General features: G+C 35.0%; 1 protein-coding gene across 1 annotated transcript; it reads left to right on the top strand.

The window, feature by feature from the left end:
- The first annotated feature begins 11,343 nt into the window (after positions 1-11,343).
- Positions 11,344-13,701, top strand: LOC107873016. Its single transcript, XM_047405271.1, has 3 exons — positions 11,344-11,696; positions 11,906-12,421; positions 12,604-13,701. The coding sequence occupies exons 2-3, from the start codon at positions 12,253-12,255 to the stop codon at positions 13,296-13,298; spliced, it is 864 nt and encodes a 287-aa protein (XP_047261227.1). The 5' UTR covers positions 11,344-11,696; positions 11,906-12,252; the 3' UTR covers positions 13,299-13,701.
- The last annotated feature ends 5,947 nt before the right edge of the window (positions 13,702-19,648 follow it).

The following is a 19,648-nucleotide window of genomic DNA, read 5'->3' as shown; positions in this document are numbered from 1 at the left end:
ATTCACATAGTGTACGATCGACTAATATGTACAATCAAGGATATACTGAGTATACAATCGACGATAGACTATATATTACTTTTTACTCTTCAGAAAATTAGTCAAGCTACAGTACTGTAAAATGAACAAGACATACATATTTGATTTGAGTTTTTATCTGTACAGAAGAATAACAGCCACATACAAAAAACAAGGGATCAGAACAAAGATGGTAAACACAATGTTAAAACAAACAGAAACATACTTATATTAAACTTGTTTATTGCATTACATAATAATATTTACAGCAAAAAGGGAAAAATAGAAGACGCTTTCTTCTAACAAAATCCTACAAAGAAAGCTTCTTCAGCAATAAACAAACCAAAAAAAACTTAAAAACATAAACTAAAATAAAAAAGTAAACTAAATTATGGGGATGGGGGGTGATGTAGTCGTTGCCGTCTATTCCAAGATGCCCCAAAATTTCTCGGAGAAAACAAGCAATTCATCAGAGCTCACGCTCCAAGTACCGTCGATCTTCTCCCAGGCCGTAGAAAAGACGGTCAAAGTCGTTTCAAAGCAGCAGCAGATCATAGGTATGAGGTGGAACTCATCTGATTGGGCGAAGGGGAATTCTGCGACCAGGCATGATTTTAGTTTTTGGTGAAAAAAAAGAAAAAAAGGGTTTCTGATATTTTTGGTTTAGGGACAAGTGAAGGGTTACGTAGAAAGAGAGACTGTACTTATAGACCTATAGATGGCGCCCGTTCATATATCCACCCAATGGTAGGTCGACTTATGTGAGAAGAGAAAATGTTTGGTTTGCGTATACCAGCGGTTTTTCTTGTGAACAGACGTTTTGTGCAGCTTTTTATTAAATAGGAATGGGAAATAAAGGAAACAATGATTCATTGCATCGATTGGAGAGATAAGGTGAGAAAATGATCAAGATAGAATGTTAGATGAGCAATAATATAACCAATACATAATATTTTGTAGACCTTTGAAAATATACACCATAGACTTTACGTAGTCTATTGTAGACAATAATTTAAGTTGATTACAACTGAAGGTTAAAATCTATAGAAATGCATACTTAGCCACCAAAACAGCAACTTTACAATTGAAGCTAAAAAAAATCCTATTTATGATTTGATGGTCATTCTACACGTGGTACTTTTGTGCCTGGATTTCTTGCATATTGAACACCTATTACTCATTTTGAACGTGAGTGTATCACCACGTCCTTAGTGCGTTTGAATTTCTTCCTTTCGAGTTTGGGATCGTAGGGGGTGGAGAAATTTTAGCGTCTAGCAATTCCTATGGCACAGTCCATTCGGCCTCCGGAGGGACAACTTTAATTGCTTTTGAGTATGCAAGGAGGTAACTTTCAGATTTATAAATTGGTGAAGAGTAGTCGTAGGTGGATTTACCATAACCTTCGCCATCGCTATACTTTGCCCACAAAACTGTCATCACATGTTCGCACGATATTTTCATCAAGTCAAATTTCCGATAAGAACAACTCCTCTCCAAGAGATTTACCTTGGCAGTGACGCCGTTGCCGAACACCATGTACTAGTCGAGAACCCCGTTTAGATTACTCACATACAAGGAATCACTCGTGCTCTTATTATCTCTTAGGATCCTTTCCGCATAAGGCAAAAAATTGTTCTCTTTACCATCGACAAAGGCATACCGCTCCCTAAACTTTTCACCAAATTTTTTAAAAATTGAATTGAATATGTACGATACGGGGTACTCCCGTTCATCCATCAAAATCGAGTTGAGCGACTCGATAATGTTTGTGGTCATCACGTCGTACCTATTGCCTGGAAAGTGTGCTCTACTCCATTTTTCAAAATCAAGCACATTATCAAGGACATGTGCTGCCTCGAGGTAATTACTCTTCAATTCCGCAAAATTATTATGAAACTCATCAAAGGAATAAGCCTTTGTCGTGGTGTAGAATAGATAAAGATGTTCTCTACAGTGTTGATTTACGCAAATATTTTCAGCGAGGTGTCTCATGCAAAGTCCGTGATATGCATGACTGTATACATGGGATAAGGCATTGGCGATGCTAATGTGCCTGTCGGAGATGACATATAGATCTGGTTCATCTTCTACGATAGACTTCACCTTCTGAAAGAAGAAGGTCCAAGAAGCATCGTTCTCTTTATCGACGACACAAAATACAATCGAAAAGATATGATTTTCAGTGTCCTATACAACAGCACTTAACAGAATGTCCCCTTACTTGCCATACAAATATGTGCCATCGACGGCAATTACCTTTCTCATATGGGCATATCCCCGTATGCAAGCTCCGAATGCTAAGAAGTAGTAAATGAATGATCCATCCATCCGATTTACCATGATAAAGTAAGAAGACCCAGGATTGAATAACTCCACCGTATGGGAAAAATCCGGCAAGCAAGCATATCCGTGCTCCGGTGTCCCGCGAATGATATTCTTCACAATTACTCTTCCTTTCCAACACATCCAATAGCTTGTGTTGCAACGCAAATCCTTAAACATAATTCTTTGAATTTCTCCTATGCTTGGACCCTTACCATCCCAAAAATGATTTACGCATACTGAAGCAATCAATTCGGATGAGGGTCTTGTGTTCAATACCGCACGCGCGCAACTCGACATACTTGTATATGCAAAATCTGTCCGAGGTGTTGTACTTTTTTGCCCGCAACAACCAGCCACAACCATGAGATAAGCATTTCGCCTTAGTCAATTTTGTACAGATCTTCTCCATATAATAATCAAAAGACTACCTTGCCGCTACTGCATCTAATAGCATTTTCAGCTCTTTCTTATCGGGGAATGTTTGACCACAATAGAAATTGGTTCTGTCAGTGAAAGAGTATCCTGGTTGTGATCCCATTTCACGGTCTTCTTCGTCATATTAAGAGTCCGATGAAAAGTCTTCCATATGAATAAAATCATCTTTCATATTAATTATATTATCGCCATCGTTCTCGTAATCATTCAAATCATCATTGATCAAATCATCGTCGACTATCGGGCTCCGCAATGGGGGTGCTGATGAATTCAGTGGTGCTTCAAAGGACCTCTCAACCATATTTATCCTCAAAATAGGCCTAAAGCTATTTTCATCAACATCCATTATGTACGTCAGCATACGTGCATCGCTATTTATGATCGTAGGATTCACCTTTTATCTCGAATGTATTAGATAACTAATCACCATGTCGCTGGCGCGCAATCTAGATCCCCGCTCTGTATTATGCTTGCAACGAATTCATCGTACAAAATGTTATGGCAAACAAAAATGAGAATTGTCACCTTGGTAAATGATCTCTATTTTCAACATTTGGGAGTCTCACCCATTCTCTCATGAAATCACCAGAAACCAGAATAAATTCTGCAATAGACATCCTAGAATTAAGCTTTGGTCAATGGTAGATTACGCTTAGGGTCTATGTCGGGTTGTATGCACGGTCGATGACTAACGATGATGGGTCAATGGCTATGCAGATATTTGTACAAAAACTTAAAATTAAAAATATTGCTTCTAATCAATGATTGTTGAGTTTATGGAATAGAAAAATGAACTTGGAGTCGCCTGAGCTACTGTAATGCACTTTCTAAAGTAGTTTTGAGTAATGTGAGTGATTTAAAGCTTTTTAACAATGGTGGAAAGTGTGTTTGAGAAGATAAGAAACAAATGGGGCAACAACGGATGCAATGGACAAGCTTATGATATTTGTGGACTGATTTAAAGCTGATCACCAAAAAAGAACGCCGGAAAAGTGGTCAAAATTGGAGCTTTTTGGAGGAAAAAATAACCACCTTCTATTTTTAGCTTTTGATTTTTTTAAAAATATTTTTGGAAAACCTAGATATTTTTGTATATATAATGGTGGATGATGGAGTGGGTTGAAGTGTATTATTAGAAACTTGTGGGTGAATTTATTAAGTGAGAAGTATTGGGTTAAAGTGAATTATTATAAAAGTTAGGGCTGAAATTATTAAGTTGGAAAAGTTGGTGGTGAGGTGGAATTATGTGGGTATTTGGCCAATTTTTTAAAACTTTTAGGTATTTGGCAAAATAGTTTTGAAAAAAAGTTGTTTTGGCATACTTGCCCAAGTTTCTGGGGCAAGTTTGCCAAAAGGATACTATGGAAAACTATTTTGCCAAAGTTATAAACTTCTTGAAAATTTTGCCAAAAAGACACTTAAATCCACATCATCATCAACTTTTTCAACTTAACAACTTCACCCACAAATTTTATAATGATTCACTTTAACCCAATACTTCCAACTTAATAAATTCATCCACAAGTTTTAAACAATACACTTTAACCCACTCCGTCATCCACCTTATATATACAAAAATATCTAGGTTTCCAAAAATATTAAATAAAAAAATCCAAAAGCTAAAAATAGAAGGTGGTTATTTTTTCCTCCAAAAAACTTCGATTTCGGCCACTTTTCTGGTGTTATTTTCCGGCGATCAACTCTAAATCAGTCCACAAACACCATAAGTTTGTCCATTGCACCCATTGTTACCCTATTTGTTTGGTATCTTCTCAAACACACTTTCCACTATTGTTAAAGAGCTTGATACCACTCACATTACTCAAAACCACTTTAGAAAGTACATTACAGCAGCTCAAGCGACTCCAAGTTCATTTCTCTATTCCATAAACCCAACGATCATTGATTAGAAGCAATATTTGCAATTTTAAGGCTTTCGTACAGATAGCTGCCCAGTCATCGACCATTGATCGTCATTCATCAAACGTGCATATAACCCGACCTAGACCATAAGCATAATCTATAGTCGACCAAATCCTAATTCCATGATGTCTATTACAGAATTTGTTCTAGTTTCTGGTGATTTCATGGGAGAATGGGTGGAGACTCTCAAATGCTGGAAATGGAGATCTTTTACCAAGGTAACAATCCCCGTTGTTGTTTGCTGTAACAGTTCATATGGCGAATTGGTTGCAAGTGTAATGCAGGGCGGGTATCTAGATTGCATGTCGGGTGATATGGTGATTAGTTATCTAATGCATTCAAGGAAAAATGTGAATCCTACGATCATAAATAGTGATGTATGTGTGCTGATGTATATGATGAATGTTAATGCAAATGGATTTAGGCCTATTTTGAGGATAAATGTAGTTGAGAGGTCCTTCAAAAGAACAGTAAATTCATCAGAACTCCCACATCCGTGCCCGGCAATCAACGGCGATTTCAGTGATTATGAGAATAATGACAATCATCTTATCAATATGGAAGATGATTCTATGCATATAGAATATGTTTCATCGAACTCGTAAGATAATGAAGAAGATCATGGAATGAGATCACAACAAGGATTCCTTCACCGACAAAACCAATTTCTATCTTGATCAAACATTCGTAGACAAGAAAGAGCTCAAAATGCTACTAGACGCAACAACGGTAAGGCAGTCTTTTGATTACTGTTTTGAGTTCCGCCTCATCACTATGATCTGCTGCTGCTGCATAATGACCTTGATCGATTTTTCTACGACCTGAGGAGAGACCGAGCATTCTTAGAGCGTGAGCTCTGGTGTATTGCTCGTTTCCTGTGAGCAATTCTGTAGAGGCTTGGCATGAACGACAATGACTACATCACCCCCCAGCATCCCCCTAATTTAGTTTAGGTTTTTATTTTACTTTATGTATTCAAGTTTTTTTTTTTGTATTGTTCATTGCTGAAGAAGCTTTTGTAATAGGATTTTGTTAGAAGAAAGCTTCTTTAATTTTGTCTTTTTTGCTTAAAATCCATGTAATGCAATGAACAAGTTCAATCAATATAATTATTTTCAGTTTGTAATGTTTTTCCTCTTTTTTGTGACTGTTATTTTTTTGTGGTTATTCGTCTATGCAGATAACGTTTAAAAAATTTATGTATTGTTAGATCACATAGTCTATATAGTCTATCATTGATCGTATACTCTGTCAGTCCTCGACCTAACATAGTAGTCGATCATCGACTATGTGAATCGATGGGCCATGTTTTGGAGCTGGTGGAATAAAATAATTAAATTAAAAATGATATAAACAGATAATAACATGTTTTGGGGCTGGTGAAATAAAATAATTAAATTAAAAATAATATAAACAGATAATAACATGTTTTGGGGCTGGTGGAATAAAATAACTAAATTAAAATAGATTTAAATTGATAATAACATGTTTTGGGGCTGGTAGAGTAAAATAATTAAATTAAAAATAATTTAAACTGATAATAATATATTTTGGGGCTGGTGGAAGAAGATAATTAAAATAAAATAGATTTAAATAGACAATCTTGAACTGTTGGTGATACTTAATAGACTGTCATCGATGTTGGCCCAAAAAACAAATATCAGTAAAAGATATACTTGTGCTTTGAGGGTCCATCGAGTCATCCGGTCTATCGTAGACCTACACCTTTAGGAGTGCATCGATGGATCTCTTAATTATGCGTAGACCACGGCGATCTATGTACACTGCTATTGACCAACACTTGAATATTGTTTAAAAAAGAATAAATAAATTAAAAATAAATGTAAGGTGGGTTTCTACACACGTGAAGGAGTGTAAATAAGTCACACAATCATATTAGAGTTTATGCAAATTAGGGGTGGTGTATTAAGGAGTGTGTGGATGAGTAGTGGTTGAATGTTCAATATCCTAAGAGTAATGTTTGTCAAAGTCCAAGTATGTTTTGAGGATATATTTTGTATTTGATGAATACACATTCCACATACTCCTTCAATCACCACCCCCAAATCAAAAGAGTATGTGGAATGAATAGTGGTTGAACAATCATCATTCTCAATACATACTAGTGCTTTGAGAAACATTACTATTAGGAGATTGAACATTCAAACCCATCCACACACTCCTTAATACACCACCCCTAATTTGTATAAGCTCTAATATGATTGTGTGACTTGTTTACACTCCTTCACATGTGTAGAAACCCACGCTACATTTATTTTTAATTTATTTATTATTTTTAAATAACATTCAAGTGTTGGTCTATAGCAGTATACATAGATCACCGTGGTCTACGTATAATTAAGAGATTCATTGATGCACTCCTAAAGGTGTAGGTTTATAATAGACCGGACGAGTTGATGGACCCTTAAAGCACAAGTAAATCTTTTACTGATATTATTTTTAAACATGTTATTGAGGGTCTATCGATTACACGTGTCTATAGTAGACTTTAGTATCTCGTTGATGGATGACATAGATCATGATCTACGATAGTTTATTAAGTGTCACCACCAATTCCAAAAATAAAATTATTGTTTCAACGATAACAAATGGCTAATTTTGTACTTAACACTTCTTTTTTACTTTACATATAAAGTCGTCACTCCCTCATTATTTTATTTCATAACTTTATTTTTATTTAAATATTCTACAATGTCTCAAGAATCTCAAACATTTAATTCTAAAAAGACTCTAATTTGTCATTGTGGGAATGCGGTTGTCTTGAGGACGTCACGCACAAACTCAAATCCAGGTTGCAAATTTTATAACTATGCAATTGCGAAGGTGAGCCGTGTATGTCTTTTTTATAATGTTAAGTTAATCATTATGTAATTATAATTTATTTTCTAGGATAATGGCGCATGCTCGTTTTTTAAATGGCTCGATGAGCTATCACTTCCAAGCAGTCCATCAACGTTGAGTCCGGGATCCGAGACATCAAATTTTCGTCACTTGGCAAAATTTAATCTACTACAAAGGCTCCAAGAATACGAAGAAAATAGAGATTTTCTTATGACTTTGTTCAAAGAAGTCGAAGAACAGAGGGATCACCTTAAAGTATTGCTACATGACACCCAAATAGAGAGGGATCAACTAAAATAAAAATTAATTTTTGGCCGAAGAAAGGAAGAATGACCTAAAAATGATGTTATGTGCTATAATGCTAGTATTCTTTCTTTGAAAAAGTGTAACATGGATGTAGTGATACTGAATAAATAATAATACTTCTATTTTTCTACAATGTTAATACTGTTTTTGATAGAATCATGGTCGATCAATCAACACCTCAACTTAAAATCAAGCAACATTGTGATGATAGACTATGCAAACAGTATACGGAAGATTAAATATTAATTCTATGAAATAAAAGAATGTTTCAAATGTCCTACCAACAGATCATTCAACACATTAACAATATTAACATCCAAACATTTTTTTCCATTTTCCTCATTATCAGCATAGGTATTGTTGATTTCATCAACGATATCCACGAACCCAACTTCTTTATCTTCTCCTCCTTCTTTGTCTGCTATTTCTTTCATTACATCTTCAGCTTCATTTCCTTCTTTTTCAGCAGCTGCTGCTTCTTTCTCAACTTTTTTTTCTTCCTCAACTTTTTTTTTCTTCACCTTCAACAGCTGCTTCTTTCTCACCTTCCTTTTCTTCCTCAGGATGAATGGTTTTTTTTTACCTATTTTCAACACAACCTACACCTGCAGAACAAATCTCCCATTTTTAGTTCATAGACCACAAGTCTATCAGCAGAAATAAGTCAATGCTCAAATGAAACCCCCTCCCCCCAAAATAAAAATAAAAATAAAGAAATGCCCCACCAAAATCCAACATGCAATATCAAAATCAAACTAGTGCACCTAATCAAACTAATTAGCTATTAATCTTTCAATTTCCACTATTTCAGCAACCATATTTCAAAAGAATTTTATACGTCTAAAAATTGATTTCAATCTAAAGCATTCTGATTTCATAGACCACAGGTCAATTTCATAGACCACGGGTCTACGAACAAAAACATGTCATTGTTCGAATCAAAATGCCAAAATAACTCTTCAAATAACGATTATCCCACCATTCAACACTTCTTTGCTAAAAAAAAAATTGAAACTAAACCAAAACTCCTTAATAAATCAAATTCAAAAAAAAAAATTCCTACATCACTACGAATCGATTAACAAAGAAACCTATTTAAATGGATCTACAAATGATCGAAACATGATGTTAACTAACCTTATGAAGCAACAACGAGCTCTTAGCAGCTGCAGAAGAAGGAACAACTAAAATGACGTTTGAGGAGAAGAGTTCTTGAAAGCGGGAGTTGGAAGGTAATTTAAGATGAGAGAGAAGATTTTTTTTTATATATTGGAATAAGTGGATGGGTGTTAGGGTATTATGTTTGTAAAGTTAGAAAAATGATACAATGGTCCCTTGGCCCACACGTGAGCCTACTTTTTTCAACTTTTACACACTTTTTATACCCTAATCCTAAAAAATAATTCAAAAGAAATTTAGTATCCCTTTGACAAAATAGTTTTGAGAAAGGTAGCTTTTGCCATTTTTTCCCAAGTTTCTGGTGAAAGAAAAGAGACGTATCTTGTCTATGTCTGTTTGTGCGTGCGTATATACTCTTTCGGTCTCTACTCTCTCTTTTTCGTTTTATTTGTCCACTATACTAAAAATAATTATTTCTATTCGGTTGTTCAATTTAAGAAATGAAGAGAATTTTATTATATTTTTTTCACTCTACCCTTAGAATTAAATAACTACATAAAGTAATATTAGTCAAATTTAAAGTTTCAAAATATTATTATAAGGTTAATTTGGTAGAATGCATTCCTAATTAAAGTTTTTTTGTGAGGTGTATAAAAGTAATATAGGGAGTACATTAAAATACAACTTAGTTATTGTTTTAAATACACCATATATATAATTCTAAAGGTTATCTATATTGCGCTTGACATTATATATGCGGTATCATTTTTTTCTGATTTATGCTAAAGAAATCCTGATTAGGAGAGTCAAATGAACATGCTGGGTTAAGATACTTCGAGTAAATAAATGGATTGGCCTGAAATGAATTAGGTTGGAATGGACTAAGTGCCCGTTTGAAAGAGATTATAATCTGGTCAAAACAGATTATAATCTCTTTTTAGCTTATAAGGATGTTTGGTAAAACTTGAAGTTGCTTAAAAAAAGTTATTTTAACTTTTTAAACTTTTTTTAAGCCAAAATTAATAAGCTGCAAATGATAGTTTTTTTTTTTTCAGCTTATAATTTTTTAAGTTTGACCAATGAAATTACATTTGTGTCCTAATATTTTTTTGCTTATTCCAATTCTACCTTGTTGGCCTACTGCGTTGGGACTCTCTTTTCTTGACAAACCAATTTATGTCACTGTAGCTTTCTCTTTTCAACAAAAAATACCTACTACTACTTGTTACACAATTCATAATTTAAAAAATAAATAAATTATTTTTGATTTAATTTATGTGATAGTTTTTATTTTGCGAGAGTCAAATAATTTCACTATAAATTTGATAAAAAATAGATTTATTTGAATCTCGAAATTTGATAGATACCACATAAATTGAGACGGAGTGAGTGAGTATGGATTATAATCTTTTAATATATAACTATCTTTTTCAAACACAAACATTCAACACTTAAAGTTTTAAAACAATATTTTTTTAGCGCACAAATTAATAGTCATTTATGAAAATATATATATATTAATTTTAATTTGAATCATTTTTGTAATAAAAATTAATAATAATCAACTATATATATTATTAACATTTATAAGGATATTTCAGTCATTTTGATTTTAAAAAAGTGCTTAAAAACATTATTTACCAAACTCATCAATAATTTTTTTCAGTTTCAGCACTTTTATCCAAACACTTAACTGCTTATTTTTAAAATAAGTTCAGCACTTTCAAAAGTACTTTTCAAAAACTTTTTTTCAGCCATTTTTTCAGCTCATCCAAACAGGCTCTAAACATAATGACCCACCGAATTTGACTTAATTTTTTTTCAAATGGTCCACCCACCATTAGTCAAGTTCATCCCTCCTCTGCCATCCACCACGACTCAAGCCTTGAGGTTTGATTACTACCCCCAACCCGCCTGATCCAACCTAGCTCAAGATCCAAGACCCAACTTTGACCCGATCCTGACTTGAAATCCAGGATGAGAGCCTCAACTTTCAACCTCAACCCGAGCCCGACTACCTTTCCCCCCCTTTTTATTACACTTGAGATTACAATGTATATGTTGTTATTGTTATTATAAAAGGCCCCTCCAAAAGTTTAGTAGTCTTTTTATTATTTTCTTAAACTATACTTTTGGAAGAAGTAAAATAATGCACTTGAACTAGTATCTTTCGAACTGTATGTGGGGTAAAAATCGTCCGAGGAAATTTGCCCAAATTATATTCTTTATTATTATAAGTAATAGTTAGGCCAACACGTGATGGAGCGTATTGAGAAAACATTTGACTAATACAAATATGCTTTCTCTAATAGTTTCAACTTTTAGATCACTTCATAAATGAAGGGTTTCTAAAGTTAATTGACACTCCTTTTGCAGAAATTTGGCTTGAGAACGTCAAACAACGGTGGACATTTTTTTCAGTCGGTATGTATGTCTTTGCGATTATGCACCAGATTGCATTTCTTTCTTTCTGGAAGATCATATATATTGGACTTTCATGTTTTAGATAGTTTCTTTAATGCTATAAGTGATGCCTTTCAAATTTTTGAATCAGGAACTGGGGTCGTCATTTGCAGCACATGATCAACCAAATTTGTTGGAGAGGTCAGCAAACAAAGGAAAAAAGGTGGTATACTTAGACTATCAAATCCAAGAAGCTACACAGAATCATAATGGGCCGAACAAGCATTTTGCGAGAACCCACAGTGGTAGGTAGCATTGACTAATTAGTATTACCTACTAGTAATTATACTAGTGGTTCATTAAGTTAAAACGTGGGGGTTGCAGCACCGTTAATACATAGTCCTCCAATAGTTCAATATCAACTAGTCATCATCAAAACATGATACAACACATTACATAGGTATCATATGTATTTTAAGCTATTATACCATCTCAAACTTTTCGTGGTGCACAGTTTGTAGGTAATTCACCATTGGTTCAGCTTCTTCCGGCAAACTCGAATTGTTAGCGCAAGGTCTGAAAAACCTAGGATCATCTGGATCTTCCCTTTTAAACCCCCATTTACAATTGAAGCACTGCGGAGGTCAATAATAAAAATGTTTAAAAGGGATGATATTGCTGGAAGTAATTATCATCTCTACTCCGTGAATAAGCAAAAACAAAGAGGTCCAAAGCCGATCGATACAAGATGAGCAAGTGATAGAATTGTTTATCACTAATTGGAAGCCTGATGATTCTGTCGCCTTCGTTATTGATGTTGTACCGCATAATCAAGTGACGGGAGATGTGAACCTTTCTGACATGGTGATGGGAGATGTGGACCTTTCTGGCATGGGAAATGAAGGAGGTAGAAAAAGTCAAGGGAAAGGGATAAATATGAATCCAGATGGATTCATAATGGCGTATGAAGCTGTGCACAAGGAGCTTAATGCGACTGCAAGAGATGAATGGATGGCGACCATCATAGGAGGTACGTAATTAAGGATATTTTATATGTTAGAATTTTGTTTAAACAAAATTGTATGCTTACCAACATTATATACTTTCTCAAAGCCATGCATATATATATATATATATATATATATATATATATTTGGAGGTGTATGCATGTTTCAAATACTCCTATTATATTAATTTCCTTTTTGCATGCAGCTTCAGTGAGCACTGTGAAAACTTATCACAAAAAATTCTACGGTTCCCCTATACTTATTGCGCCTTCAACTCTGCATCGCTTTGAAAATGGTGAAGCTGCGAGGCACAAGAGGATGAGAATAGGAGAATCCAGTTCCACACTTGATCGGCTGTGGCACATAGAGGGAAATGAATACCCTGCAGGAGGAGCTGACCAAGAAGTGCAACCGTCAGATGACCAAGAAACGCAACATTCTTCCGGTCCAAGCAACCTAGAGGTGGCTAGTATGGAAAAGAGCCAACATATAATGCCAGAAGAGACGACTGAACGCGGAGCTGTACAACGAGTGCAACCGTTGATGGAGTTGGATTCGGTAATCGCAAGAAACATGGAGGTAATTAGCCATGACAATACGCCAGCTGGGACGGAACAATTCAGAGCTGATTCGCAGATGGACGAAAATCCAAGCAATATTTACGTGGAGGAGAATGAACACCCTGCATGTGCAGATGCAGATGCAGGTATCAATGTTGTTGATAAGCAGTCCAGTTACGGGAACCGCAGAGTGTCCGATGTAACTGGTGAACCAGGATTGAACATGATGCAACCATTGGATCGTTGGGCCGACTTTGGAGACATCCCTAAGGAAATGGACAATTATGATTTCGGACGTTTCTTCGATGATGTCCCTGAACCGGATCATGATGATAATTAGTGTCATGGTTAGATGAGAGCGTGCGGCGTGCGTATGTTTTCTGATTGAAGCACCAAAAAGTGTGGAAGGATAATATACTTCCACTCTTAACCAGAGGTCTTGGGTTCGACCTAGGGGATTGGAGGAACTCCATATAGGAAGAGCTTCTCCCTTTCGGTGGGGCCGTACACGGCATGAATCCGCATCAGTAGGATGGGTTTCGGATACTGGATGCATAAAGCAGAAAAAAAAAGTTCAATTCTGTATTGCATACATAAGTTTGTAGCCAGTCTTTTGGGAGGATTAGCTAGCTCGTGTCCTTGGTGTACTAAGTTAGTTGTGTGAGAAGAGAAAATCTTCAGTTTTGCGGGTCAAGATTAAACTGCCATTCAAGTGAGAATACATACAAATACTCTTTGTATTATTTCTTCGTGAAGGTAGAGTAGTATGCACGTGTTTGCTTTCTGAGAATTTGTGAGTTGTAATAGTGTGAAGAGTGCCTATTTTTATTGTATGTGTGGTTTTTTCCTTGTGCGTTCGCTCAGCAAAATCATCGTTCCCCCTGCTTATTCCTTCTGCAAAAGATGGAATCCAGTTTAATCATTCACCATTTATCCAAGAATCTCATATTACAAGCATCACATGGATCAAAGCTGATTAATTATATTGTATGCATACGGAAATTGCAAGAGAAGACCTGTTACATAATCATTCCCTCTATCCTTTATGCTTTAACCTGTCTGATTGTAATGCGTATTAACCAATTGCTAATAGGTAACAAATAAATTAAGGTACTTCTTTAGATATGAGATATATATACACACACTTAAAAAGTGGAAACTTCTTAAACTTTTACTGCAACAAATCAATAAGAATATATTGTGTGTGTGAGTGGTGGGGTTATGGACTAAGATATATGAACACTTGTCTTCCCTGTGTCGAAAGCCCAATTTTCCAGTATACCGAGGAAGGTAAAATTGTTTGGGTATTCTTCGGGCCCATTGCCCATTTCAATACATGATTGTAGTAGGATGATGATGTGCAGGATTTACCCGAAATAACATGCAGGGCCAGAGGATCGAGTCTAACGCTTGAAGAATATGTGTAAGCTACATGTATACCAAAAATGTGCAAATATTGTATTGACCGTTACATACTTGCATTCAAGCGCCGCAGGGGCAGTTATATCCGCTTACCACAATGAACGTTACGCTCTGTGCGCTGCTGCAAGGTCAGTCACATTAGATTACCTCGATGTCCAGGCAGAGGCGGATCCTAAATTTCAAACTTGTGGGTTCCCAAGGGTTCCTTTCCTACCACTAAGCTATCCCTTGGTTTAGTTATGAGTTCACACCTATTAATATTTATAACTTTTGACGATTTTTCTATGTAATTTTAAGCCTTACGATAGCGGGTGTGGGTTTCCGGGAACCCACACCTTCTGCTCTACATCCACCACTGTGTCCAGGAGCTGCAAGCTAAGGGCACTTACATTCGATGTCCATTATGTTCGACCGCCGTAAGGGCTATCATATTTGACTGCCTCGAGGACTAACAACTGTCATGTCTATATCATCAATAGAACCATCAAAACACTAAACCGAATTTAACTTGCCAAATATTGATAGAAGTCTATTCTTATCCATTAAAACTTTCAACTTCTAACCAACTACTTAAAATCCATCTTAAACCCTCAGGACCTGATGCAATAACCTTTGTATAAATATTATAGTAACCAATAACGAAGTTAAATCTTGATACTAATAATTTTTAGGTTTAGCAGCGTTACTAGAACCACTAGGCTCATGCATGGTGGATAAGTTACATGCATACGTGCAAGAAAAAACGAAGATTAGTGACGAACTTGTTGACATGGAAGATACAATAATTATTGAGTAACTGAGAAAACATATTCATTTCACTTACAGGAGCAGGAGGTTGAAGATCGATCCTAAACCTGAAGAAGGAATCAATTAACCATTTGATCCAAAGTTAGGTGCTCAGAGTCATCTTCAGCTAGCACATAACAAAATCTCAACCTATTAAGAAGGAATATATAAAGTACTGGCCTTCTCTTGAATTAATCCTTTTGCATATATGCTCCTGGTGGATTGAAATTTGGACCTTCAATTTGCATAAGCTCAATATTGTCTTGGTACCTTTCTTTGAGGGTTAATTAGCTTGGTGGGTTGAAATTTGAACCTTTAATTTGCAGATATTCAATAATGGTCTTGGTGTACCTTTCATAGAGGGATGGCTTGGTGGGTTGAAATTTGAACCTTTAATTTGCATATGTTCAATAATTGTCTTGGTTATACGTTTCATGGAGGGGTTATAGCTAATTAAAGGTACACTATTTCAGCAAAGATTCATAAAGAATTACTAGAGGCTTTATTATATTAGTAAAATTAAAGTAAATGGAATACCACCATCCATGGCGCCATGATCTATAAAAGTTGTTGGCTGGCTTTCCCTGTTTTATTCACACAAATCAATATTCTTTAGTCTTAACTTGTGTCACTTTTAGTTTTTTGAGATTCAAAATTGTAATTAATATTTTATAATATACTTTAAATATGATGAGAAATAATTGATGATAATTTTAATTATTTTTTAATATTAAAATTTAATTTAAGCTAACTTAAATAATTAATTTTTGAGAAGTAGTTCTCCTTTCATTATAGTTGTCTATAATGGCGGAGTCAGAATTTTCACTGAGAGGGCTGAAAAGTAAATATACGGACTAATCGAAGGTGTTCAACCTCTACTATATATACATAAAAATATTTTTGATCGTGTAAAAATAGTATAATTTTCCGATGAAGGGGGTTTGGATGAACCCACTGAAATGTATGTAGATCCGCCACTGGTTGTCTATTATTGACTTGACACATAGGTTAATAAATAATAAAGATGGGGTAATTTTTATCATGTTACCTTTTGAATATAATTAATTTAATATTATATTGAGTAATGATTGTAATTAATAACTAAGGGTAAGATGAATAAATTATCTATTAATTTTTTAAATTGAATAATCATTGTTAGACATCTATTTTAATATAGTGAACATGTAAAAATGAACGGACAAAATACAAAATGTTACCCCGTTTATACATCATGTTTGATCTAAGATAAAAAATAATTTTATTATGGGATGGAAATGATGACTTTTTCCATTATAAAACAAGAGAGAGTATCAATTTTGCCAACTGTATAGCTTTGCTAAGATGATCGGATATATTTATTTGAACGTTTACTTCAGAGATTAATAGGGGAAAAAGTGTCAAAATTAATTAACTGTTTCAGAAAAGTACAGTAAATGAAGTCGCTGATTAATTTACTAGCCCACACTAGAGTCACGATGAAGCATGACACCTTCTTCACTGAAGAATGATCAAGATGGCAGGCCTAACCTTTGGATCAGAATTAAAAAAAGACTTCAGTTTCTAAAGAAAATTGAATGAAAGGTGTTTTTAAGTATTGATGACATTGACCAACTTAAATGGTCAAACATCATTAGGAAATTTGATTAAATTAATTGTAGACTTGATTAATATTTTCAAAACTTTCTAATCTTTTTAAAAATATAAATCAACCCAACCCACACCCCTCTTCAATTCAAATCAACCAGTCTCTCTCCTCTCTCTCTCACCACCTTCTCTCAACTCTCTCCCAACCAGCAGTTCTGCAAATTTCTCCTTTCAATCCTTGGCGACTTCAACATCCGATGACAAATAGTTGGGCTTCAAGTTCCTTTTCGACTTCAACCTTCAATCGATGTGACAGTCTTGCTCTTCGGCCACAAGAGCTTTGAATTCTTCAACCTTCAATCGACGTGACAACCTTGCTCTCCGGCCACAACAGCTTCGAATTCATCATCGTTCCTTTGCTTCTTTCACAAGTAAAAATTTATGGTCTTTTTAGTTTTGAAGAAAATGAGGAACTTGAGCTAACTTCTCTTATAATATTGGTTAACAATTTTAATATTTGTTGCTTTAATTCGAAATGTGGTCTGAACAAAACCCTAATTTCTGTTATTTCTTCTCTTCTCTTTCCAAAGTGAATTATGATTTTTTGTTGTTTGTTGCCTTTTTTCGAAGTTTGATTTTTGTTGTTTGTGTTTATAAAAAGAAAACAACGATTGGGGTTGATTTGTTCTGTTCTTGTTCTTGGTAAAAATGGTGATATTGTTGTTTTTCTGTTGAACAAAATCATGCTACTATTTTTTGTATTATCCATCTGGTGCAACATATTAACCATCTGATCCAATAGATTTGTCAGATGATGCAACAAATAAACCATCTGATGCACCAGAGGAACTATCAGATTACAATTCTGATGTAACAGATTAATCATCTAATGCAACATATTTATCATATGATGCAGCAGTTTAACTATCTGATGCAACAGATTAACCGCATGTTGCAACAGATTAAGCATCGAATAAAAAATCTGATGCAACTGAAGAACCATTGGATTAATGATATGATGCAACAGATGAAGCTCCTGTTGGATAAAATCATATTAACTCTTCCAACAGGACATGTCCAAGAAATGATTTTTTTAACTGATCATTCATCTGTCGTGATAGACGACCCAATGTTGGAAGAAATCTAAATAATATTGACTGTTGATAGTTGTTCCAACAGATCACTCATGTGTTGCAAAGGTGTGTGACCTATCGCACAGACCATTCATCTTTCTCAACGGATGAGTGATATGTTTTGTATTGTCATAACAGATTACTCAGTCGTTGTTGTAGGTTAGTTAACTGTTCTGATAGATCACTCATATGTTGCAATAGATGTGTGATCTATTGCATAGACCATTCATCTTTCTCAACAGATGAGTGATATATTTTGTATTATCGCAACAGATTACTCAGCCATTGTTATAGGTTATTTAACTATTCTAACAGATCACTCATATGTTACAACAGATGATGTTGCAATAGATGTGTGATCTGCCACGCAGACCATTCATTTTTCTCAATAGGTGAGTGATATGTTTTGTATTATCGCAATAGATTACTCATCCGCTGCAACAGGTTATTTAACTATTCCGACAAATCACTCATGTTGCAATAATGTGTGATCTATTGCACAGATCATTCATCTATCTTAAAAGATAAGTGATACATTTTGTATTATTGCAAAAGATTGCTCATCCACTGCAACAGGCTTGTTATATGCTGCAACAGATATACTAATTGGTGCAACAGAAAAGTGATCTGTTGGAACTGTTATTTTACTATTTTGCTTGTTAGATTTACTGTTATTCTTTTTTAACGATGTATTAATCAACTATAATATATTTTTTATATTCCTGTTAATTTTAGATAATATGGTTCCCAAAGGAACAGAAGCCAAATCAAGTCCAAGTAAAGGAACAAGTGAAGCAGCTAGGCTACATCCACCACTCTATGAGCTTGCTTTACAAGCGTTATCTCAATCAGGAGCAGAATATGATGAACGCGGGGAGGAGGAATATTTCAAAGAAGATGATCCAAATGCTAATAGCCCTTCCACCGAAGAGTTGGTCAAAATCTTCAGCATTGATCGTTATCCTGTGAGAATGCAGTGCGATGGAGCCACAGATTTAACGGGTGATTTTGTGGTTTAGTCAGCCATGGAAAAATCTTCCGACGCCTTCAAAAAATACTTTAAGAATAAAAATTAAATGCTTATTTCAGGGACAACTGCTTTGGGAAATATCTTGATTTGTCGGAGGACAATAATGCTCGTTTTCAAATAAAAATGGTATATGAATTTCTCAAGCGTAGGTTTATATATGAAAACAAAGATAAGATGGATGAGGTGTGGATAAAATACTGTGGCATGCCTGTTTGTTTTAGTTGGAAGGAGTTTGCCATAGTTACTGGACTAAAATTTTATCCTCCTTCTCAAGTTATACCTATTCTAACCCAAAAAAAACACCCCGCACACTTAAAAAAGGAAAAGGTAAGTCGTGTGATCGTGCTGACCTGGTATTCATTATTGGTCCAAGCTTCAAAAACAAAAATTTGATAAAAGCGTTGAAAGGTAAAGAACTTTCAAAGAAGCACAAACAGTCGTTATGCTTGGTTTGGTTTGTACATAATATTCTTTGGGTGAGAGACGCTAACAACAACATAAGCGTTAGTTTAATGAAGCTCTCCGAGGATCTTGAGGCATTTAACAGCTATCCTTGGGGTTATGAAAACTTCAAAATGACTGTTCAATATTTATCGGACCCTAAGGTCATCGACAGAATAAAAATGGAATTCTTTGGAGCAACAGCTATTACAAGAAAAATAATTTTGGAGGGTTGGCTTGTTGTTATTGATGGTATTAGTGGTGATGGAGCTGTTGGTGGTGGTAGTGGTGCTG

The sequence above is a fragment of the Capsicum annuum genome, unplaced genomic scaffold, assembly GCF_002878395.1.
Source record: "Capsicum annuum cultivar UCD-10X-F1 unplaced genomic scaffold, UCD10Xv1.1 ctg76874, whole genome shotgun sequence".
Classification (NCBI taxonomy): domain Eukaryota; kingdom Viridiplantae; phylum Streptophyta; class Magnoliopsida; order Solanales; family Solanaceae; genus Capsicum; species Capsicum annuum.
Note: the sequence above shows the minus strand (reverse complement) of the source record. Positions and strands in the feature narration are given on the sequence as shown.

Coding starts and splice junctions, on each gene's coding strand:
- LOC107873016 (XM_047405271.1), top strand. CDS start 12,253: ATGGTGATGGGAGATGTGGACCTTTCTGGCATGGGAAATGAAGGAGGT. Junction 12,422..12,603: donor GATGGCGACCATCATAGGAG/GTACGTAATTAA, acceptor TTTTGCATGCAG/CTTCAGTGAGCACTGTGAAA.